This window comes from Paramisgurnus dabryanus, chromosome 17 (assembly GCF_030506205.2).
Source record: "Paramisgurnus dabryanus chromosome 17, PD_genome_1.1, whole genome shotgun sequence".
Taxonomy (NCBI): domain Eukaryota; kingdom Metazoa; phylum Chordata; class Actinopteri; order Cypriniformes; family Cobitidae; genus Paramisgurnus; species Paramisgurnus dabryanus.
The window spans coordinates 5,932,671-5,957,734 of record NC_133353.1 but is presented as its reverse complement, the minus strand read 5'-3'; the positions used below and the strand labels follow the sequence as shown (position 1 = coordinate 5,957,734).

Here is a 25,064-nt window from a genome sequence, read left to right as displayed (position 1 = left end):
TTCCCCCTTGTAAGCCAACATCAAATATAGGACTGGTCAAAAGTGTCCCTTGACTCCCTCAAGCAGCTCTGATTACATGCAAATGAACTGTAGCGTCCTGTTGAGACCACCAACTCCTGTCCCCTCCTCTCCCCACAGGCTCTAGTGACCTCTTCAAGGCCCCGTATCTCTCTTCAGGGTGTAGACGACCCCTCCCCTGACGGCCGAATGAAGCTCTGACGATACACGGGGGAGAAGCCAAGAGGGGAAAAAGGTCTATAATGGAGACAATGCGTTTCACAATAATCACCTGCCCGGCTCTCCCCCCACCGTCCATTACACAGGGATCTCTTCCACCGAAACCCTGCAGCGTTCTCTTAGAGGTCAGCTAAGGAACTCATTTAAATAGAGATGCATTTATCTGGTTGCGAGTGAATTATGGCCTGTCGGAGTGGGGCGCTGCTGGTAGACACCGATTCCTACTGCTTCCCAAGATTGCAGATAGCTGAGAATCATGGGGTATTTATTGATCTCTAAGGAGTATGTGGTGTTGGGCTCAGAATAATAATCTGATGTGTTTAATGCTGTCAGAAGGGCTGTTTACATTTGCTATTAACTTCCATTTCAAGACATTAAAATCTGTAAATATGCTCTTTGATAAAATGTGGTATTGGTTTAATGAAAGGTTAAAAAAGGACATTTACTAAGTTAATTTAAACCAACAATTAGGCTTTTCCATATTTATCCAACCATGGGTTAAACAGCCTAAAATTTTTGTGGTTTCATGTGGCTACGTCTTTACTGCACAATGCACTTATTATCTCTGTACACATTTAACTAAAGAGTATAATGAAATGCATATTGGTTAAAAGTCCTAATAGAAATTAACAATGGGATTACAACAGTTAAAAAACATATAAAAAACATGGTTTTGCCTTTATGCTTACTGTAGTAAAACTAATATTAAACAGTTGTTTTAATCATTTTAGTCAAGTGACACTAAATTTTTCAACTATAGTTAATGAATAAATTAAGTATATAAATAATTAAATCAGTGAAAATAAATATTTTTTACATTTTCAGTATGTATAGTGGATAAAATTGCAAATTGCAGTGATTATAAAATATGGCTGTCAGACGATTAATTGCGATTAATCACATTTTTATATTTTTATATAATATATAAATAAAACAAATGTATAAATAAAAAACATTTTCTTAAATCTATACATTTTTAAGAAAGCCGAGCACTAAAATGTGTACTAATGTCAGTACTATTATAATAGAGCTGTCAAACGATTCATATGGCTTAAAATATGGCTGTCAGACGATTAATTGCGATTAATCATATTTTGTATATTTTATATAATATATAAATAAAACAAATGTATAAATAAATATCATTTTTCTTAAATGTATACATTTTTAAGAAAGCTGAGCGCTGAAATGTGTACTCATGTCTGTACTTTTATAATAGGGCTGTCAAACGATTAATCACGATTAATCGCATATAAAAGTGTTTGCATAATTTATATACACTATATATACACAATAATTTCACACAGTATACACACATAAATTATGCAAAAACTTGTATATGCGATTAATCATGATTAATCGCTTGACAGCCCTATTATAAAAGTACAGACACAAGTACACATTTCAGCACTCAGCTCTCATCAATCCTAAAGCAAGGACAAGTTAAGGGACTTTGGCCCTTCAAGCTCTTCCAACTGATCTCTGCAGATCGTCCAGATCTCCATTTAACAGCCCAGATGTTGCCTCACCCTTAAGTTTTTTATCTACATCCAGATCTGATTGTACAAAGAGCTGAGAAGTTAAGACACAGGCGGAGATGTTGTGCTCTGTCTGGGTTTGGCCTCTTTTGATTTACACTTCCATCCAATCTCTCCATATCTGCCCTCCATTTCCTCCCATTTAAGTTTATGACTCTTAGTGACTGTTTGAAGATCAATGGAGAAGGACCGAGCACTGCAGGGAAAGCGAAGCCAGACGTCTCACAAACAAAGTGTCTTACACAGCATCTCCATCTTCTCAAAGCTCTTCAGAGTTGGGTCATTGAGTGTGTTGAACGCTCTCCACTTAAGCAATGTTGAACAAACAGAGAGCCATAACTCCTGAGAAGAACCCAAGAAGGAGGTCCAGGGGGCCAAGCTGAGTGCAATGCAAATGAAATTGGAGATCTATGGACCTATCAGAACTCAGAGGGTCTGGGAAAGTGTGATTGGTGTATTCTTGAAAAGAGAGAGGGGGGGGGGGGGGTGAGGAGCCTGCATTGTTGCTAATGCATTATTTAGCTTAATGTGACAGTGTTTGGGTATTAGTGCCTGTTGAACCGCTATCATGATGGCAACAAAAACGTCTGTTTTGTCTTCATTAACTCCAGAGTCAGAAGTTCAGATGAGGCTAAACATTTGGCAGGCAAAAAAAAAATCAATGGCTTTCATGTGCCTCGGTAAATACAAAACAGAACGATAATTCAAAGCAATAAAGTATAAATCGACAGAAAATAGTTTTATGTTACAGTCCTGCGTGACAAGCGACTGTTCAACAAACATCGGAGAGCATTAAACTAGATTAAAATAAGTGACTAACCAATTCATGGAAATTGAGATGGTCACAAAAAAGCACTGCAGATAATTCCAGGTTAATTGCAAAATCACTGATTCATTAACATATAAATACTGGATGAAGCTCTCCGTAATCAATACCAGGCACAACTAATAAAACTAAATCCAGAAGCTTAAGAAAGGTTAAGATCTATTTGCCCCAAATATGTAGCGGACAGCCTGCAGCGCATATGACACACCACATCTCCAAAGTCCCCAGACAGTTGAAATCAAGATACTTCTGAGAACGTCTCCTGACAATGAGTAAGAGAAGACCTCGGTTTGCGGTGGACAGATTGTTTCGCGTTGGTTTCCACCAGTTGTCCACGTATTAAGTTTACCAACTTGGCCTCTCGGTGACCCGGCTGGATGAGCTGCATGGCTGAAAAGAAGATTGATCTGTGTGTGATCTCTGACAGGCCTAAGAGAGTCACCGGGCCCTGAAGATCAGCTCAGAAGCAAGGCTAAATCAACACTGACTGCATGCCTCCCATAGTCACCAACCGCCTGTTTCACAGGGCCAAACTGACCTGGCACTTCTGCCCTTCACACTAGTGTGAATCATAACTTTAGGATAGGTTTATTAACAAGGTATCTTCTGATTTCGAGTCTAGTTTTCTGGTTTAAAAAGTATTTATGGTTGACTTATTAATAAAATAAAGTCAAACCTTATAAAAGTGCTATTGTGATGGTAACCATCTACAATGTCAGAGAAAATGGTCAGAAAAAGTTTCCTAGCTGTAACTGGGGCAGTACCCTTTAATAATTGCACTTAAAGAGTTCATTTCAGTATCATATCAGTATACATATTGGTACCAAATGTATACATATCTGTCCCTAAATGGTACATTTTAAAGGGTAGTGCCCCAGTCAGAGCTTGGGACCATTTTTTGCATTACCATGTTTACAAAACAATAATAATTGCCATGAATTCATATACCATAACATTTACATAATACTTCATGACCAAAATATTATGGTAGGGCTATATGGTGATACTAATGGGGATACTTCAATAATTTTTCAATAAAGTACTTTTTTATGTATTTGGGTCGGTGACAAAATCTTTGGCAAGATGAGAAACTCAAATAAAAAAAAAACTTCAAGGTTTATTTCAATGCAAATAGTGTACTTACCTTGATTTTATGCAATAAAAAATTACATTTGCACCATTTTCATGAAAGTTAAGACTGAATGGACCTGAAAATGTCAAATGGTGTAACAGCCAATTGCACCAAAGAATGAAAAATATTAGATATTTTATCCACCTTGATGGCATGTAAGCTTAATCATCAATAATAATAATAATAATAATAATACATTTTATATATATATATATATATATATATATATATATATATATATATATAAAAAATTTAATCATCAATAATATGAATAATATTGATAATATTTTGGTCATTAAGTATCATATATTCATATGATATATATTTCAAATATACACACACACACATATATATAATATATATAATATCACATCAAAATACATGTTATTAGTTATTTCTAAATGTAAATTTTAATGCGTTTTTGTAATATTGTCCGGACATATGCTGAAAACAGCTCTGTTTTCTAAATAGTCTTTGACAAATGATGTAAAAATTTATGTAAAAAAAAATACACTACACTTAACTACATGATTATATTTTATTATATGTTTTTATGAATATATTTATATTTTCATTAAAAAAAAATACTAGTAACACCTATTGAGAAAGACCGGTTACACCACATTGACATTTTTGCAATTATCCCCCAAATATTCTTTCAACATGAAATAAAACCAGAAATTTTAGTCTTGGTCCTCAAAAAAGAGATTGTATGCAAGTAATCTGCAAATTTATTTTGAAATTTTAACCCTTTTACATTAAATTGAACCATACGGACACAAAATAATTAACGTCACGTCATTGATCCATTTATTCATTTGTTGGAATGCTTTCTGATATATCTTCCCTTTTAATAATTTCCATAAATTATGCATAACTGAGGTGGCAATAAATCAGCCAATATATCCAAATATCTAATGAAGCCGTAGAATGTAAAACTGTTTTTACCTAGACATAGATGAATAATAACAGTTCTGTACATGGTAATGACATATATCATAAGCCTCATGTATGCAAAAGATTGTTGGAAAACAGGTCAATCTCAACATAACACAGACTGTGACGTAACAGTCGAGATGTACACCCCAAACACTAAATTACATTTATTACAATGTTGTTACAATGCTAAAAAAGTTGTGACTCTTCAGGTAGCGCTATATGCTAGTTAATGCTATAGACCAATTTAGAGTAGACGTCACAGTTACGTCACTGCAAGCTGCGCGCGCAATGCGGTTGCAGAAAAAGAGTGGAAATGAATTAGACACGAGTGAAAAGAGCAAGATAACTCACTAGAAAATGTCCTGTTGTGCTGTTAAGTGTCAGAATAAGAATGCCAAAAAAGATGGCTTTCATTTTTATAAAATACCATCGTCGAAGACATCATTTGAAGATAAACGTAGGTGTTTATGATTACAATAAGCCCTTAAACGGACAGAATGGAGCGAGGAAATCATCTGGAAATCTTTTATTAATTAGAATAGAAAATAAGTAGAGAAGATGTCCGGTGTTCTGTCGCAGTCTGTTCCCTCCATGTGTTTCTTGGCTCCGCCCACAAAAAACGTAATCTCTGTTTGCAAACACGAAATTGGTCTATATGCTAGCATTTAAGCTGAAATTCTATTATTGACATTACGGTTACGTTTTTCAGGTCTATACTGAAAAAAACCCCACAAACTTACCACTCAGAATAATTATTACTCAATTTCTGTATCTTTGTCTGTACATAAAATCTGTTTACACACACAGAGCTACTGAAAGAAGCTGCTCTGAAAAGCAGCCAATCAGAGAAGAGCTCAACATTATATATTCATGACCCTTATAAATAAGGTAATGATAGACCATTTCATTTTTAGGGCAAATCCTAGGGTTGTAAAACCATATCTCTAAAAAATTTTTTGCATTTAATAAAGCCACACACCTTCTATGTAGATATCAGAAACAATATTATTTCAATGAATTCTTTGGCACCTTAAAGAGTTCTTTTTATGCATTTGTCCAATCTGTATTTATTTTCACTCAGAATAATAGCCACAACATGAAGCTCTTCATTGCTCGTACATTATGCAAACACAATTACGGTCAAACCTCAAAAATGCTATCTTTTTCGGTCCAAATGTTTGCTGACGTCTAAACTCCCTGTGAACTTATTAGAAAGAACAAACTGAAATGTTTCAGAAATTACACAATGCTTTCATGTTTATTCCTGTGCAAATGACCCACAACGTCATCTAGCAGATCAAACACATTTGGCAACATAACTGTAAATACAGTAATTAAGTTAACTTTAAATTACAGTTTACAGACTATCATATTTGTGCAAGTAATGCAAACTGCAACCACAATATGCTGGAGAAAACTCCACCTTAACGCATATCCTTTTTTTAAATCCCTTTTCCAAGATTTTGGAGATCTATGGTAAAAGTATACGCGAAATAAACTATCATTAGGTAAAGTCTGATTGCCCTCGATGACTCAAAAGGGTATAGAAAGATATCTTATAACTGGGCAACAAAGCCATGTGCTCTTAAATGCCAGAAAGAGGAGAACACAGTCTGGTTTTCACACAGCTGTGGTAATCTAAACAGACATACCACGCTTTAAAAAGCCAGGCCTATTCCAGGAGCCATCCCTGCTGTAGCATGGAAACAGAATGGGAAATGTGACTACTTGGGACAAAAGCCAAAAAGGAAAAAAAAGGTCAGACAATCATGCAAGGACAGTAACTATCTTCTAGCTATCTTTGCACTTTCACTTAAACCACGTTTAACATTAACCATTTCTTTCACGTAAATCTCATGCTAAACATTATCTCACCTTCACTATACAAATGCTAGATACGTAAGATTCAAAGAGCAACAGGTCTTAACCATAAATGCAACATTTAACCCTTATGTTTTCACTGTGTCTTTCAATGGAGAATAAGACTAACCGTGCTGTTGACAGCTGTGAACTTTGCTGTCCTTGAAATGTTACACAGATGGTAAGGAAGAACTGTAAGTGTTTGTTTACTAAACACGCTGTGGAGACTAAAACTAGAAACCACATTTTATCAGTTCTGGCAGGGGGTTCGGTGGCCTTAACATGCCTGTGACATCTGTAGACTCTAATTTCAGGCCATTAAAATACACAGTGGAGAGATTTTATTGTTGGTCAGTTTACATATTGCAGCACTTACATTCTTATTTGAGAAAAGCAGCTGGTGTCATATAAAAAAACTCAAAATTTGAATGATTTCAACAATAAGATTTAATAAAGAATAAGACACAAGGACATAAACATTCATTTTACAAAATCGAGTCATTTACAGCTAATAATGTGAAAGTGTAAAGCCGTTGCTCATGCATATTTAATGTGCACATAACAAAAGCCCTTGAAAATCAGCAGGTGAATTTGCCTTCGTAACCTTAAACATTTTTCAGGCAGACTGCGTCTGTGATGCACCGCTTCAGCAAAGTCATACTTTCTATACCATTTCCATGTATGACTAACCAAATATATTAAGTTATAAATATCTTATTTAAAAAAGTAAACCATGAATAATGCATTTACATAGTATACATAGTACTTGCTATGTAGATGCATCACAGCAAAAGCCGGATTTATAATAAATACGAAACGAAAATGTTTAAAAAGGCTAAAGACATTGACATCAGGGGATACAAAGAAGCTTTTCAAATGCTGTTCTTAGCACTTGCTCATTTGTGAAAGTGCATGCAATAAGGGCCGGACAGAAATCGAGTTCCCAGCTCTGACCGAAAGCGTTTTAGGCCGTGGAGCTGAGTTCTGTCTAGGCACTTGATTGTGTGACTTGCGCCAATTTGATTGGCTACACGTTAACCAAACTTTGTGTTTCTCAAATCACACGGTGGTCATGAGTTTTAATGAGCCTGATCTGAAACGCAAAATCTTTTTCTTCAAGTTGTGAGAAGCCTTGATTTTGACGAAAGCCTTGGCCTGTGCCGCCGTCATTCCGTGGGACTCTGCGCCCGCTTGGTTAAATTGGGGCCAGTTGACCCCTGCGCTACCTTCAGAGTCACTGCTAGTGCTGCTCTCGGCTACGTATTCTGCCTCGCTAGCGCTGGACTCGCTGTCCCCAAAACAGTTGGTTGTGTAATTACTGCGCTCGTCTTCGCTGGTGTCCAAAATGGTGGAATGGAAGAGGGAGGCGCACTCCGCTGAATATTCAGAGTCACTGCCTACGTAAGCATAGGGACTGGTGTAGTGAGCATTAGACGGCAGGTACATCTGGCTGAGCATTTCTTTTTTCTGCCTGCGATGAGCTCTCCTGAAAGCCTCCTCGTATGGGATCTCATGGAGACCCCTTGGTCTCCGGTGGCAGTCATTGCGTTTGTATTTGGGTTTGGCCAGCACTGCCTCGTGATGCCGATGATGACCGTGATGTCTATGGGCAGATGATCGACCCGTGGAACTAGTGTGCTTCTCCAGGATTCTTCCTTCAGGGATGGAGGCAGGGATTCTTTTGGGTTTCGATGTGGACTTTTTGGAGGATTTATGCGAGTGGTATATGTCGTCTACATATCGATACCTCTTAGATCCCGTTCGATGTTTGTCACGGGCAGTCTCTGAAACATGCTCGGAAACATGGGATCGAGATTTCGCACCGCTGGCGTTTTTCACTTTAACAACCTTGATGTTTTTAGTGCCACCCTTGCAGAGATTTACATTCTGTTTTTGTGCAGGGACGTACTGGGCACTGACCAGCTGACTTCCCTCATCCTGGCTTTGCGAGGAGGAACCAAGACTGAGCGATTCTGGAGCCGTCCTCTCCACTTCTTTGCCACATCCCGCTGAGGCTTGGGCCTTGGGATTCCTCTTAACTGGGTTTGCTTTTATTGCCTGGCCTGATTTAATGTCCTCCACGGCGTAATAAGAATGTTTGTTGAGCTTGGGAGAGGAAACTGCATTTGGGCTTCCCAAATCCTGGCAGTCCTTTGATACAGCACTTAATGGCTGGCCTTTACAGGCTCCAGAAGTTTTCTTTCTAGTATCATTGGTGGTTGAGTAAGCATTTTGTGGTTGACTTGGAGAGAAAGATGCTTCGCTTTGTAGAGTTCCTCCTTTGGACTCAGCCGTCCACTGTCTTTGGGGGGAAGCTGTACTTGGCTCAGTGCTAGCTGCTGACACATCTTGTAAACATGTCTGCCAGTTAGGCTTGAGGTCAGAGGTCCATTGTTGAGGCTGGACAGCAGCGGGGGCCCGTGAGCAAAGACTAGCCTGCCTTAAAATGCTCTTGGAGGGGTCAGTGTTGATGCTCGTTCGCGGTTTGTTGGTCCTCAAAGGCTGCACTCTCCTCTGAAGCAAACCAAAGATATAACTATCCAGTCTTTTGTTTGGGAGGGAACCATGCCAGGAGGAATTCTGAGATCCCACAGGCTGCTCAGGTTTTTGCTCATCACTTGATGCTTCACCAAGTTTGGAAAAACTACAATCATCCTTTGGGTGGCCAGTCATGGATTGGAGGAAGACGGGGCTTTGAACAGCCACCGCATGGAGAGGGCTGGGATACCGGTAAACATCACTACCGTTCTTGGCAATGAGGTCACAGTGAAATTTGGATACACCATCAGAGCAGCCATCCGAGGAAGGGGAGTAAGACGCAGAAAGAGACCTGTGGACTGCTTTGGAAGTCGAGTCTTCGCACTGGCAATCACACTCGGCACAAACACCCAGCTCATCTGCCAAGACCAGAAAAAACAACAGTCAATAAAAGAATAAAAACAGTGCAAGCTAAAAATTGAACTAACATAGTTAATGAGTTAATGCTTGGCTAGGTGGGTGGTTGATTAGTTTTGATGTGCTAATGAGCCTTTTGTTACCAGCTTATAGGTGTGCCTGGGAGAGCCTTTAGCAGGCCTCTGAGACTGTTTCTATCTCTGTCTGGGACCAAACTTCTCTCGTTTCACCTTTGTTTACACATTCAAGCTTAAGTGATTACAGAAAGCTTTCTGCTAACGCTAATACAACGCAAGATTGACGTCAGTTGAATCTAGAGTCAAATGAACAAAGATGTTCTTTGTGATAACAACTTTCGCTGGAGGAAATCATCACTATTAAATAAATAGAGCTGCATTTCATTAACAAAGTGTTTCTTCATGAAAGTGCTGATGAATATGACCAACCAGAATGACCCAGAAACCTAAAGCTGTCACGGGGAAATCTCACCTGTAGGCTTATGCCTTCCTTCGGAGGCACAGAACGAGGTGTCGAGGGGGGTGCACAGGCAGGTGGTGGAGCGACAACTGGACAAACACTCGCTGAAGACGGAGTTGGAGGAATTGGAGAGAGATCCTGAAGTACCGTCACTTAGCTCGTAAAATCCTAGGAGAGAAAGACAGAAAGACATTTATTTCACATCTTCAGGAAGTCGAAGAACATTTACATCTTGGCGTGCAATAATAGAAACTAATAAAATATTAACTTTATGGCAGCTTGAGTAGCACACTCGGTACTCTCCACTAAACTATTTTCCATAACTGTATCCAGCTGTAATTTGCACAACACAGCTTCCAGGAAGGTATCACTTTGTCAGAGGAAATACATTCAATTGATATTAGCATTTAAATAGTGAAGCAAGGACCACATCTCCTATAACTACAAACCAAAGCACTCAAAATGTTAAACTAGCCTTTTGTCGTAACGCAAATATCACCAACTGTAAGTTCGAAGACATCTACCTTTCCATTAGAACTTGCTAGAAACCCATTTTAACAATTCAGACTTTCACAGAGCAGCTTCCACACGTGTAATCAATCTCCACTTTATATAACCTTCCTCCAACAAAAGTGCACTCAGTCCCAGCACTAAAATGACCTCTCGTATTTGGAATGTAAACTAATGGAGCCTTGCAGGCCTCTAGCACAGAGGCAGATTGTTCATATTACCAAATTAGTGCGTAAACAAAACAGCTAAGCAGTTTCCAACTGACATTAGGCCTTGCAGGTACACATGCTACTGCAGGCCCAAAGCACGTAAAGAAGACTTACGCAGAGTGATATAATTCGAAACAGGACAGCTGATTGTTTCCCTCGGGTGAAAGCGGAACATTAGGAATGATAGACGCTTGTTAATCGGTTTAATTAAAAATGCCGCTTTCCGCCTACGCTAGTTGCAAAGATTGCTTTACGTGCAGAGAGTCGATATAGGTTATCTTTGACAAAATTATGATTTTATCAGACTGAACTGAATTTTGTATTTTCTCAAAAGCCATCCATGCATGCTTGGATTTACAACGGGAACCAACCTGAGCTCGGTCGGCTGTCCGTCTCCACGTGTTCTTGCGAAGTCTCCGTGTCCAGTCGTAGGTCACTGATCTGTCTGTCTAATTCTTGGAGCTGGTTGATCAAACCGGCATCTCGCTTCCTGAGGCAGGTCTATAAGTAAACAATACACACATAGGTTAATACAAAATTATATTTAATCGAGTGACATCATAAAGACATAATTTTCCCATAGCCAAATTGTTTTGCAACACTTAGGGGGGCCGCACACCAGCCGCGCAGCTCAGCGCCGCAACGTTCTAAAAAACTCAAACACATTGCTTTCTATGAGTATACGCCCAGCTACGACTCAGGAAGTTGCTCAAATCCCTGTCGCGCCACAGAGCATCACTCACATAGTTTAACATTAAATAACATCATATTTGTCCAAAATCATTAACGATTAACATTGACTGCTAACGTATATTTTGCATTTTGAAGTAGACGCTATCTGACAAAGCTCGCGCTATTTAATGTGCACTTCCGGTTTTACGACACCTCCGAGTTGTCCTAGACGCGACTCGACGCTGATCGGCCAGTGTGCGACCCCCTTTATTATGTTTACAATGTTTATTTTTACTTTAGCAGGTGCATCATGCAGCCCTTAAGTAATCCACATACAATCGCATTTCAAAATGCATCTCGCAATGCTGGTGGCCCGGATCAGACAGACATTTATGTAGTTGCGAACAAAATCTGAGTCACACCACGTATGGGAACGACCATCCGGCTTTGACACACCGCTTTAGAGCAATTGGATGCATCTGACAACGCCCGTATCATGTGCGCATTCCAAATTAAGCGCGGCGAAACGGCAGACCGAGGAAAATGTGGCCTCTTCAGAGCAGACATGCATTACTTCAAATGACCCATAATCACCCGTGTTATCTGCTGCATATTTAACTGCTGTTTGCTGACAGAGGAAGCAATGCAGGGCAGATCTGGACTACATGGAGCAGTGGAATGGCGTTGCCTTCGCTGCATAGCGAAGCTGTAAAAAAGTCTGGTACTGACAGGCAGGCCACAAGTGATTTATGGGCCCTGTGCCCTTAGCATGCTGGGCTGTGCAGAGACCAATTTTACACAAAGTGCCATTTGCACAGCACACCACCACGGTTATTTTGAAACGGCATTAAATTAACTCCAGACCCTGTTGATGGCTTCATTTTTACATTTCGGATTTATAATCAACACCGCATTGGAACAGCTCGAAAAGCTCGGCTTTAAACTAGGTGAAGAAGGACATTGGCTTATTTCTCCATGGACATTGATACGCAACAGTTACACCACAGACTATAATGTAGTTGTCGTTTTGAGGTTTGCTAACAAACTAACCTCAAGATGTAATTGTGGGAGCAACTTAAACCACTTATGTACATGTTTGAGGCTCGTAAAAAGCCAGGAAACCTTGTTATTTTCTTTCCTGTGTACAAAACATTAGCTACAATGCATGGATCCCAATGGGTTACAATAAGGGAAATGTTTGCAAATACTCCTAAGTGGAACCAGGTGACCCAACAGTTAATTTTAATCTCAGTCATCCTCTAAAGACAGCAGGGGTCTTGAGCCAGGCTTTAAAAGTTCATTTCCATTGAAACGCTCCTACTAATCTCATTCAGACCCCCCTAGAACAGCATCACAAACTCAGGAAGTTTAATTTAAATGCCTTGATTATTTGTCTGAATGACTTTATAAAGATTTTACAGCATCAAATGCACTCTCATGGCCAAACACAGCACTTTAATCCACAAAAACTAAATAATTGCCGAATTATTTCAATTTTAATATACAACATCCTTGTCTTTGATAATAGACTGCTTTAAATATGATACATCTGTTTAAGCAAAATTATCTGTAAAAGTTTTTTTTTAAGTTAATTCTTAAAAAATGTCACACCCACTGGACATGTACATTTTTTATTAGCATTTTAATAAAAAAATTGTTACATATTTATTATTATTATTAATTTTGTATTATCATAACAAAACAAATATAAAAAAAAAATAGTATAATAAAATTGAGTTTGTCTTTTCAAAATGAATTAATAATGCATACACATTTTCATGCACAAAGAATTACAAATTACACCAAAGATGTAAGGCACATAAATCATATCTATTTTTGTTTTATATACAGATTAGTTATGAAAATACTGTGGTACTACCCTGGTACAGTCATGCAAATGCCATGCTACTTTAATTTATGCCACAGTGCTGTATGCTTAGCCACCATATTTGTACAAGGTGTTTGCATTTAGATACTAAAGTACCATGGTATTTTCATTGATACAATAAAAAATGCCAATTCTTCAAAAAAAACGTCATTGACAAAAATATCTTCAGAATAATCAGTAAGAGAAATGTGCTGCACTTTGGGTTGTATTATGGTTAAGTGAAATATGAACCTTTTCTAGGTTAATTTAAACAACCGGTTGGGTTTGTCTTAAATGTGTAAATAAAAGTCAAGATTAAAAATGCATGAATCGTTTACTCACCAATTGTTTTCTCAATAACAAAATATTCTCCTCCAGAAGTTTCTCCTCGTTGTTCAGATAACTGTCTTCCAGTAAGACGCAATGTTTCTCCTCCTGAAGGTTTATTACGCTCCTGACCAGCAGCTCTTGTCTCTGTCTCACATACTCCAGTTCAGCCAGACCCGCGACAGTCGCGTCCAGGCGCTCGCGGGTTCGAATCCGCTCCATGTCCGCGTCCCGGGAGCGCGTGTCACATTCCTTGCGCTCGCGCATCATCTGAGCGCAATAATCCCTGGACATGAACATCTCTGACATCTCATGTATGTATACATCCAGCAAAAATCATCTGCTTATACGAGTCCGCATCTGACAGACACTTATTACATGGTCAGACCAAATCCATTGATTGAAAGTGAAATGAACAAACCCAAGAAAGATCCGAAAAACTATAAAAAGGAAAAAAACGATTCAGTTCAGACAATGGTGTGTCTCCTGTAGTCATATAAAAGCATGACGTCCTTGCTATAGGATAAACGTCCAAATCCAAATGTTTGTGCCAAATAGAGAGAGAAAGAGGTGCTGAAGCGCCCGCACGATACTTGGAACTGAATGTGAATACTGGGACCAGAGCTCAATCAATACTCACACACTCTGAGGAAACCCACTGAGGATGCCGCAGGGTCCTAACGCCCGTCTCGGTAACGCCCACCGGCACAAAGCTACACTCTCTCCTGCGTAACCTACATGTTTTTTTCGTGCATTAACTGTTTAAAATTGTTTAATAAGATGTTTTCATTGTTAAGAATTGCGTTAGGTGAAAAATATGTCTTTGAATGAAATTGTCCTTTACAATAAAATACCAAAAGTATTAGATGGCAATACTGTGTAGGCCTATACAAGTCAAACTTTTGGAGACACTTGACTAACCGTGTGTTTCCTGTGATCTTAAAACAATTTTAAGTTAACGGGTGATGCTTAAAATTATTTTTTATTGTGTGCTTGACTAAATAGTAAAGAAAACAGATATTGTCTCTGTCAGGGAAAAAACTGAGGCAGTAACTTTTCAAAAAGAAAACTTTGGACCTAAAGAGTTCATATTAGTATCATATTGGTACCAAGGAATGCATATCAGTATCTTAAAGGTACACATTGGTACCAAATGTATTCATTTTTGTACCTAAATTGTACATATTAGGATAAGATTTTTCTTCTGACAGTGTACTTGGAAATTTTGTCCAATTTTCTTTTTTATAGTTTTAGTTTGGATTAGTTAACTATTATTAAAATATAAGAAATAGCAATGAGAAGAGATTAAGTGTGACCAAAATGTTTATCAAAAAAGCTTTCACAGAATAAATATGCATTATATGGTATATATATATCCCAAACAAGAACATCAACAAATTCCAAACAAGCACATTAAAGTGATGGAAAAAGATGAAAATAACCTCAATAATTACTGTGTCTGTGCGATATAACAAAACAAAGCGGTGGTTCAAAACAAAAATAAGCATCGGGTCAGGCGTGACTTTCTTTAATTTGTATTATAAATAAGAAGCATAATAACCTACTAAAATGTTTAATAGCTTACATTACAGATGATTATCATTACGGATAATGAGAAGCATTACAGTTAATTAATATCAAAATGAAGATTTATGAATGTAATTAAAATGTTGGTGAGGCACTCAGGTGTAGTGACTGCCCTCTACTGTTGTTAATCCAAGAATTTTTCAAAACATCACAGTATTTATGCATGATCCCTTTTAAACTTTTTTAATTGTTTGTGCATATTTAAACTGGAAAAGTTGAGGATTTTACTAACATACATTTGCAATGATCTATAGGTTTTCTGAAACAAGGATCTGTTAAACACGTGTTCAAAGATCTTTACTGGTAATAGACTACACAGCTGCTTCTATAAGACGCTGATGTCACATTTCTCAAGCAGCTCATTAGTCAGAAGCATGAAGAACTGAAAGCAGACATCTGATTTGTTTGAAGCAAGTAGCTATCGTCTGTGAAAGGGGTTAAGAAAAAAATTGGATTGTTTTGGACGATTTGAAGCGAATTCATGTTTCAGACACAAAGAAATGTGGTTACTTTGATGATTCCCTTTTTCCTGCTTATATTGTTACAAATATTTAAACTCAGCTTTTGACAAAGCAGCGTGCAATCTTATTTTTAAGATCATGATTATGATGCATCATTATTTTTGCCTGTGCATTTCTCCATGACAATAAAATATACAGGCAAAGCTTGCAGCGTTAACATGAATTTATCTGTTAAACAACATGGGGTGATTTCCCGGACAGGGTTTAGATTAATCCAGGACTAGGCCTTAGTTATTTTAGGACATTTAAGAAGTTTTTACAAACAAACCTTACAAAAACTATAGGTGTGCATCTTAAGACAAAACAATGGCTATGCTATACATTAAAATATGTCAGTACAAAGTGTTTTGAAATTAAAGTAGCTCAAACATGCATTTTAGTCTAGGACTAGGATAAGCCCTGTCCGAGAAACCGCCCACAAATGATACAGAAATGTTTTTTTAGGTTGCCAAAATGTAACTTTTTAATTTAGGGGTCTTTGGGTTGGCCAAAAATCTATGGATTTGTTAAAACTTGCAATAAAATATAAAAACACTAAAACCCAAATCAAGTTCAAATGTGATGTACAGCTGCAGAAAAATGAAGAGAGCACTTTAAGATTATTTTCAGTATTTAAGTAAAATGAAAATTTTTGTTTCATTCTGTCAACCACAGACGACATTTCTGCCAAATTTCTAATAAAAATTATGTTTTTAGTTGCATTTTCTTTTTTGCAAAAAAACTGGACATCGTAACAAAAAATGCAATTTTTAAAGATTTTAAAACACTACAAAGTATTTATATTTATTTAAATACTTTACCTGAAACAGCCCTTTTTGAGTGGGGTGATCAAAGGTACCCCTTTAAATTAATATAACCCTGGCATTTTTTGGTCTAGAAGCCTAAATTTGGTCTTGTTTTAAAGAAGACACTTTAAAGTTTTTTTACGGAAGTGTCTGGAGGTGAAAATATTAAATAACAAAAAATTATTATAGCAGTTTTGTAATTTATTGTAATAAATAAAAATAATGCAATATAGTATTGTTTTATACATACAATTATTTAAAAAAAAGAGCTTTGTGTTGGTTTGCTGCATACTCAAATTAATAAATCACAGTCACTGCATTATTATTACTTATAAAAGGTTTTGAATATGAAAACTACATTCTTAGACCTTTTTAACAATATATAGTTTGTTGTGATAGATTAACATTTACATGAAAAATAAACTCTGGTTTATGGGACAGTGCCAGTTAATGGGTTTACACAACACAAAGCTAATGTTTTACATGTATTTTAAAAACAATTAAAAAATGAATATTTGATAGAATAACCCTGATTTTTATTCACATCTTTGCATGCTCTTTTACATTGCTGTTGGGTGACTTTACATCACTCCTGAGGTTTGCTTTTGTTGGACAGATACTGGACTGAAACAGTCAAAGACAAAACTGAAGTAGATGCTGTATACTGAATTTTATATTCAGACACAAGAATTCCAATTAAAGAAGAAGCATGCATTTTGCTCATCTGAATAAATTAGTTGCGCCTCTGACTCTGATGGACAGACTCATTCTGCATTCAGCATGTCTAATTAAAAACACTGCACTTTTAAAAACCCCCGTCCATCAAAACCAGCCGACGGCTCAGACGGTTTCGTGTGATTCACAGCTAAGCGGCCATTGAAAAGTCAAAAGAAGACCTTCGGTAGACAGCACAAAGCTTAATCTCTCTCTCTCAAAACGTTGAGGGATTGAGCAAGCGGGCCGCTTCTATGAGGAACAGATGTTTGTAACACAGCTGGTGATACTTCTCATACTTCTCTTTGAATGAAACACTATCCCTCCTCGAATGGTTACACAATAACACAGTTACAAACACACAGATATACACACATATGGTCAAAGAGGTGGACAGAAATAGTGGCTTAAGGGCACAAATTTAGGAGGCAACAATAATTCGACGGGGTCATGACTGCCGGACACCCTCGGGGTGAGATTATGGGACAGGAAGTGACCCGGGATATGCACACATTGTAATTGGATCAAAGGCAGAAGAATCAAATATGTCGGACAAACAAGATAAACGTAGAATTTAAATGTAGGGCTTTAAAAAAATAATGAATGCTTGATGATCATTTCATGACCCAAAAAGGCTAGACGGTCTTCCGTAGACAAGCTTTGGTAGTACAAAGTCACAATTGTGCTTTAACCTAATCCAATCATTCTCAGTAATTACCTTATGAATTTTGTAAGGCCCATTAAACGAGAACAGGAGCCCATTATGTAGCACTGGCAGAAACACGGGAATAAATTAATACATCTAAATACATCAAAGCCCACAACGCTCAACATAACGAACTGCGGGGACGAGTTGAGCGAACGCACCCTGCAGGATTTATAAATGCGGTCCCAATCATCGCCTTTCACCCATATCATGTGTCACACTGGACACAGAGCGCTTTTATAAAACACATCCGTCATAACTCTGATCTTATTACTTTTGAATTTACACCCAACGCTTGTGGCAATAAGCCAGACATAACTAGTTGTAAATGTTTGGTTTAGTTTCCCGTAGACGAGGAAACAAAAGCATTGGTGAAATGTTTGATCAGGAACTAACTGCCTGAGTATCTTTTTTACCGGCTTGTACGAGAGTCAAAGTCGAGTCTATTTGAAAGGCATTGGGCTATTGTCTTTACCACACGCTGTGAGAAACCACATGCATCCAAACTCTCCAATCACTCATCAATAACATCATAATGTCAAGAGATGCCTTTCATGATACAATAACAAAAATATGGTTCAAGGTAGAAAAGCATTTCTTTATGAAGTTCAGGGAAGGAATGTACCGGCTTCAAAACAACATCTGTGGCATGTTGACAATTACCACAGGCAATAATTCTGATCCGTCGCTCAGTTTGTAAAAACAAACAAAAATTGGGTTCATGCTAATGCACTTGTAATGGCATTCCCAAAGGTTTAAAAGCAGGAATTTTACAACTTATGTTCATTATTATCATTCATAAATGCAATATTTATTTGTGTGAGCTGTAGCTATCTAAAGTAACTTGCTATTTTAGCAGTGAGACTAGGCTCTAGATTTCTATATGGTGGATTTGCTAGCCATATAGGTTACCGTGGTCATGAGGTTTAAGAAATTTAGTAAGCGATTAGTAAGCAATTATATCACACTAGTCTCATTTTTTCAGGCCAAGTGGGGGTCCCCAGGAGGCGCAAGGACCCCCAGTATCAAATTAAGACTGGGTTTACATGCTTTGTTATGATGGTTGCATTACAAATATATAAAAGTATAAGTTTTTGTATGCACAGATACATACTGTGAACATACTTCATAACATTTTAAATTTACTGAATTGATTTTCACGGGGGACCCTTTATTTTAACCTTAAAGGGGTGGTTCAATGGTATTTCATGCATTCTGACTTATTAACACAGTTATAGAGTTATGCTAAACGTAGGCAAAGTGTCAAAAAAGCAGTTGGGAGTATTTCTGTGCCGAATGCACTTCGCCAGGGTTCGTACAAGTTTCTGAAAGTTTTTCGATTACAGGTCCAGCTGACGTTTCAGGGGTTTCTATACGTATCACTTATTTATATGGACACTTCCCCCGGAAAACCCCGCCCACTCCTCAATCAGCGGGTAGAACGCTAGAACTTACAAACATCAGATCACGCAACAGCTTTGTTTAATTTCATAACTCAACACTAGCATGAATGAAGAAATTTGTGTTTGGATGTAAGGAGAAGAAAGCCAGCCTTATGAAAACAATGGATTTAGTTTATTATCCGGGGTAGCAGCGGAGTTTTGCGTGTGTGTTTGATGCGCTGGATTTCTTTGAAAAGTCCCAACCGGGTCATGAGTTGCTTGCGGTAAGTAAGACTTCTGTCTTATGTTGGAAATAGGCGCGTGCATATTATACACTGTAAAACCAAACAGTAGAATTAACTTATAATAAAAAGTACCTGGTACTCAAAATGTGCCAAAAAGTTTAGCTAACTATTATTTTTGAGTTCATTCAACATCTATCATAGATTTCGCTCCTCCCGCGGTAGTAACTCCTCTTTCTTCATTTTTTCGTACGTTATCGGAAAGAATCGGTAAAGTAAATCCGTTCTGTTATTAGCCTATTAATGCATTTTAGTTTGATGTTTCATTTTTTTATATACATTTTTGAATGCAAACAATATTTGAAGGACTCCCAGTAATATTCCCAACAGACCCCTGTTGAAGCTCTAAAATGCAGAGTTCTTTCAACATGTTTGGATAAAATAGGAACAAATCCAACTGTTGCTTTAAATCAACCTAGAAAATGTACATATTTGACCCAACTATGGGTTAAAACAGCATTACACTGTTATCAACAATGGTCAAAATACTGTATGTACCCCAGATGTCACTGGGGCAGTACCCTTAAAAAATGTCCCATTAGGTACAGATATGTATACATTTGTTATCAATATGCATCTGTGGGTTACTAATATGAAATCTTTAGGTACAAATACGCACTTTTTGAAAGGGTGCCACCCCGGTAACATGCAGTAACATGCAGCTGGGCTACATTTTGGAAAAATAATTCTGACAGTGTGAATGTTAACATGTATAAATGTTTATATCTTGTGGGTATACATTCAAAATATTACTGCATAATTGACTTTTTATCGCTACAAGGTCTAACCCCCTATACTATAAGAATTTTATGTAAACACAATTGCACTTGTTTTTACAAACTGAGAAATGAATTAAAATGATTTTGGTCATGACTGAAAGCAAGTCACGGATGCTGTCCATAGAAACCCGTGTTAAACTGAGAACATTAAGACAGATATAATTGAGAAATAATGTGATTTATTTGCTGGTCTGCAGTTTTGTTGTCCCTTGTGGTTTCACTCAAATTAAAATGTATAGATTTTTTGTTAAGTAACAGACAATAGGACAGAGACACTCACAGCTGAATATTAATGGAAACTCAAAGCTACTGAATATTTCCCATGTGGCTCATGCTGAACATAAGACCGACATATATAAAGCCTGTAGGCTATTTTAAGTTCATTGTGGTTGTCATGTCTTACATCCAGTATATCTTTGATTGAATATACTTATTTGAAAAATATAAAACCATGCGGATATCAAAAGTCCGACCTGCTATTGACATTCATCTTATGTACAATCCTGACCAATGAATTACAAGCAAAGGGAAGTATTGAAACTGGTTGATAAAGTTACCCTTCATAAAGTTAACACAAAATTAAACAACTACTCACACATAGTTTCTCTACTGGGAAATGGCACCTTGCTAAAATCATTATGCACTGAAAAAAATTATTCATTGAATTTAATCAAAAAAAATTTTTGGGTAAGTTTATTTAAGCTAAATTTAAACAAAAGTTTTATATTTTGTTTTACTTTACTAATCTTTTTTTGTTTAAATGTAGCTTAAATAAATTGATTGCAACCACTTACCTTAAAAAAAATGAGTAAATTCATTGAATAATTTTTTCAGTGTGATAGTTCAAGCATTACTTTAATGTCAACATGAAAAATATTTCAATAACTACAAATTAAGTTAGATTTAAATAAAAGGTTTCCATTAAAAATATTATGATGTTTAAAAGTGGAATAAAGCAACCTGATCTCACAAATTTCTGTGTTATGGTCACGGAACATTTGGCTCATTTATCCGTGTCATTGTCACGGATCTCCACATTTTTCCGTGTCTGTCACACAAACTTTCTTTTCCGTGTCAGTTTCACGTATTGGTTACTCAATTGTTTTTCCTTTTAAACCATTGTCGCTTGGGTTTGGGATTAGATTTGGGGTTTGGGTTAGGATGTGACTTTAACTATTGGTTTATACTATTTTTTTTCTATTTTTATTTCGTATTTTTAAACAATTGTTGCCTGACAATTAGAGTTGGGTTTGGGTTAGGATGTCATTTTATATAACAGAAAGTCATTCTAACCCCAAACCCAAGCGGCAATGATAAGAAAATAGGAAAAACAATTGAGTAACCAATACATAAAACTGAAAAAGGCAGAGATCCGTGACAATGACACGGATAAATGAGCAAAATATTCCGTGACTATAACACGTAAATTCGTGAGATCAGGCTGAAAAAAACATTCATCAAAAGTGCAACAGGTTTGGCTATAAATAAACGTGCACATTCACACCATGTGAAATTAGTTTTGAACAAAAGCCGTGCAGAACAATGATGCATTGCATAACCTGCAATAGCATGCACAGGTTCATGCAGTAGTATTATGTATTAGCTTTATAAAGAAAAGTGAAGAAAACTAAGCTGCCTGAAAATCAACCTAGAGGATTTTTTCCGATTCAGCCTCAAACGTTTTTTAAAAATAAAAAATAAAACGCCAAGAAAAGAACTTTCTAATCATATACATGTATACATATATACAAAAGAAGTACTTCAGCTAAAAAGAATGGTGTCTACTAAAAGTGTCTTAGTAAAAACAAACACACACAATAGCGTTCAGGCCATGCGGTCTCCACGATCTCCTAACTGTCATCCTGTGGATCATTAAGAGTATTAATGGTGGGGTGATGTAGGTCTGCACAATGCCAATAACTCCCCTTGTCACATAGACCCCTCAAGGCCCCTTCACACCCATTTACCCTGAACACATGCCCACTATGACCGCCTGAGTAAAAACACGTGACACGGCACATGCATTGCAGGTACACAATGATTACATGCAGACACCCAGCATGTTTAAAAAAGCCATTTAAAAAAATCAACATCAAGAGAAAAAACAGTAGACAAAGGGTTACTCTGGTTATTTCACTCAAGGTGAACTATGCCCAGGTATAGATTATTGTGACTTAAAAATAAAAACTAGATGAATTTAAAGGACAAAAGAATAAAAAGTGGCACAAGAACACTTTTTAAGCAAAGCATTTAACAAATTGTAACTGTAGGTTTTAATGTTTGATGTTCACCTGCATGAACTTAACCTAACTACACCTTAAAGGGGACATAACGTAAAAATCTGACTTTTTCCATGTTTAAGTGCTAAAATTGGGTCCCCAGTGCTTCTTTCAACGTGAAAAATGAGAAAAAGATCAACCCAGTAACTTAGTTCTGGTATACCATTCTCTGCAAGCATGTGAAAAAATAGCTCATTGAAATTCGGCTCCCCTTGTGATGTCAGAAGGGGATAATACCGCCCCTTAATCTGCACTTTCCAACCATGGCACTGCCATTTAGTGCAGAGATCAGCTCATTTGCATTTTAAAGGACACATACAAAAAAGCCACATTTTTGCTCACACCTACAAAGTAGCAATTTTAACATGTTATAATAAATGATCTGTGTGATATTTTGAGCTAAAACTTCACATATGTACTCTGAGGACAACATTTATTTTACATCTTGTAGTATTGTGAAATGTCCCCTTTAAGACCAGGTGCAGTTGTCTTGTCTGATGTTCATGAATTGTGGATTTCTGAATGGCCTGAGGCCGGGATTAAGCGGATTTGAAACGAAAGTATTTGGTGAAGGTAATACATGCCAAGATCATTCAGTCAATATCATTATCTCTTTTTTGACGGAGGTGACATTTATAGCATGCATCTGAGCTCTTCATATGTGTTATGAGGTGTGGTATAGATAGATTAAAGGTTTACAGATTCAATATTATTATTAAAGGAAAACACTACCGTTTTTCAATATTGTACTATGTTCTTACCTCAACTTAGAAAAATTAATACATAGCTATCTTTTTTTTATCTTTTTTTTAATCTTTGTACTGTGCGTCGTGAATGTGTTAGCCTTTAGTCTAGCCCCATTCATTCCTTGGGATCCAAACAGGGATGAATTTAGAAGCCACCAAACACTTCCATGTTTTCCCTATTTATAGGCTGTTACATGAGTAGTTACACGAGTAAGTATGGTGGCACAAAATAAAACTTTTGTTTGGAGCCATAGGAATGAATGGGGCTAGGCTAAATGCTAACACATTCACGGTGTGCTGTACAAAGATTAAATGCACGCATTGAAAAACGATAGGTATGTATTAATTCATCTAAGTTGAGGTAAGAACATAGTAAAATATAGAAAAATGGTGGTGTTTTCCTTTAAGATAAAGATTAAATATTGATTTTAATTATGTAATATATTAATATTTATTTTATTTAGTTAAATTTCTATTGAGCCTCTAAGATGAAAATGTAATCCTAAAATAATGAGTTTTTCTCACAGAGGTCTGTTTCTTAAATGAGTACCAATTGACATTTTCCTTAGCTTTCCTAACCTCCTCAATGCTCGCTTTAACAGGGAGGATATGTGGATGTGGTTGCCATGGCAACGCTTTTATGTGCCACCGGTACCTTACCCCTCAGTCATTCATCACAGGGATTCGTGTGTAATTAAAACACGGTCACGATGTGGCTTCACACACACCGTTTTATAAAAGAGCCTCTGGGTTATTAAAGTGCACAATGGAGTGCTGTGTCTTTAAATGAGTACAAGTTTTGCTCTGTAGGTCATAACCTGCAAGATTATTTTAGCCCTCAGCTACAATTTATTCCAGAAAATAACGGTGAAGTTTGTTTATATTACGATTACAGATATTTTAGTATAATGACTGCTAAAGTGTATGATGGACGGCTGCCCCAGGCATCCAGTTTTAGCCGGTCCCTCTCGTATCACTCTGTGGCCTTTCTTTTACTGAAAATAATATTCCTTGTATTTGGTAAGCAGCCATGTAAATAAATAAAATAATGCTTATTCAGCCAACCATTACTGTAAAAATGTCCTTCAGGGTGAGACTCGCCTTAAAAATCACAGCAACACTCAATACCCAACCTCGTTTTCTCAGTTGAGCCAAATGCAAACACAATTACAGGCTTAATATTCGGTTATTAAAGCTGTCTGTCAGCACCTACGTGGATTAATACATCAGACTTATCAGTATCTTATACGCTAATGTCTTTGAAACATGATTAATATCCCAAAGCGGCTTCCAGCGAGATAACCAGCAGTGATACATCTACAGCTCAGTATAATTACTTTCCTCTGATTGAGATATTAAAAGAAAAAATAAACATATTCACTTGCATCACAAGAATAAATCGAATAATACGCCGAGCTGATTAAATCCAACCCAAGGGAGTGGAAACAAACTGTATGAAAACACAAACTTGCTATTTTAAGGCCAGATTCGGTTACTTGACACGGTCGGAGAGCGACTCCCAACAAACACAAACCCGTCTGGATTTTCATCGCACACTTAATTACCCCGAGATATGTGTTTATTCCAGACGACATCTCTCTCACCATCGTATCGCTCGCGCCATCATAGGCGTAAATCACCGTGGCGACCGGTTTCCTCATCTCGGGCGAGATCCCTTAATAGCTTTAATTAAATGGTGACTCCAAGAATAGCTTCAAGTTTCCACCAACCTAAAGGCCAGATCAAACAAACATCTGCAGAGGCTGAAAGTGAC

The 25,064-nt window shown here is 37.2% G+C and overlaps 1 protein-coding gene across 1 annotated transcript; it reads right to left on the bottom strand.

The window, feature by feature from the left end:
- Positions 1-6,964: 6,964 nt before the first annotated feature.
- dact1 (dishevelled-binding antagonist of beta-catenin 1) lies at positions 6,965-14,117 on the bottom strand. The gene is made up of 4 exons (XM_065253675.2): positions 13,505-14,117; positions 10,995-11,124; positions 9,917-10,072; positions 6,965-9,429 (listed from the first exon to the last, which is right to left on the bottom strand). Exons 1-4 carry the CDS (start codon positions 13,796-13,798, stop codon positions 7,592-7,594), a joined length of 2,418 nt encoding a protein of 805 aa, XP_065109747.1. The 5' UTR covers positions 13,799-14,117; the 3' UTR covers positions 6,965-7,591.
- Positions 14,118-25,064: the final 10,947 nt, after the last annotated feature.

Bases quoted from the DNA above. Each gene is read 5' to 3' on its own strand.
- dact1 (XM_065253675.2), bottom strand. From the start codon at position 13,798: ATGTCAGAGATGTTCATGTCCAGGGATTATTGCGCTCAGATGATGCGC. The intron at 11,125-13,504 runs GTGAGTAAACGA...GTTTACTTATAG, and splicing joins TGTTATTGAGAAAACAATTG to ACCTGCCTCAGGAAGCGAGA. The intron at 9,430-9,916 runs GTGAGATTTCCC...TGGTCTTGGCAG, and splicing joins AGGAAGGCATAAGCCTACAG to ATGAGCTGGGTGTTTGTGCC.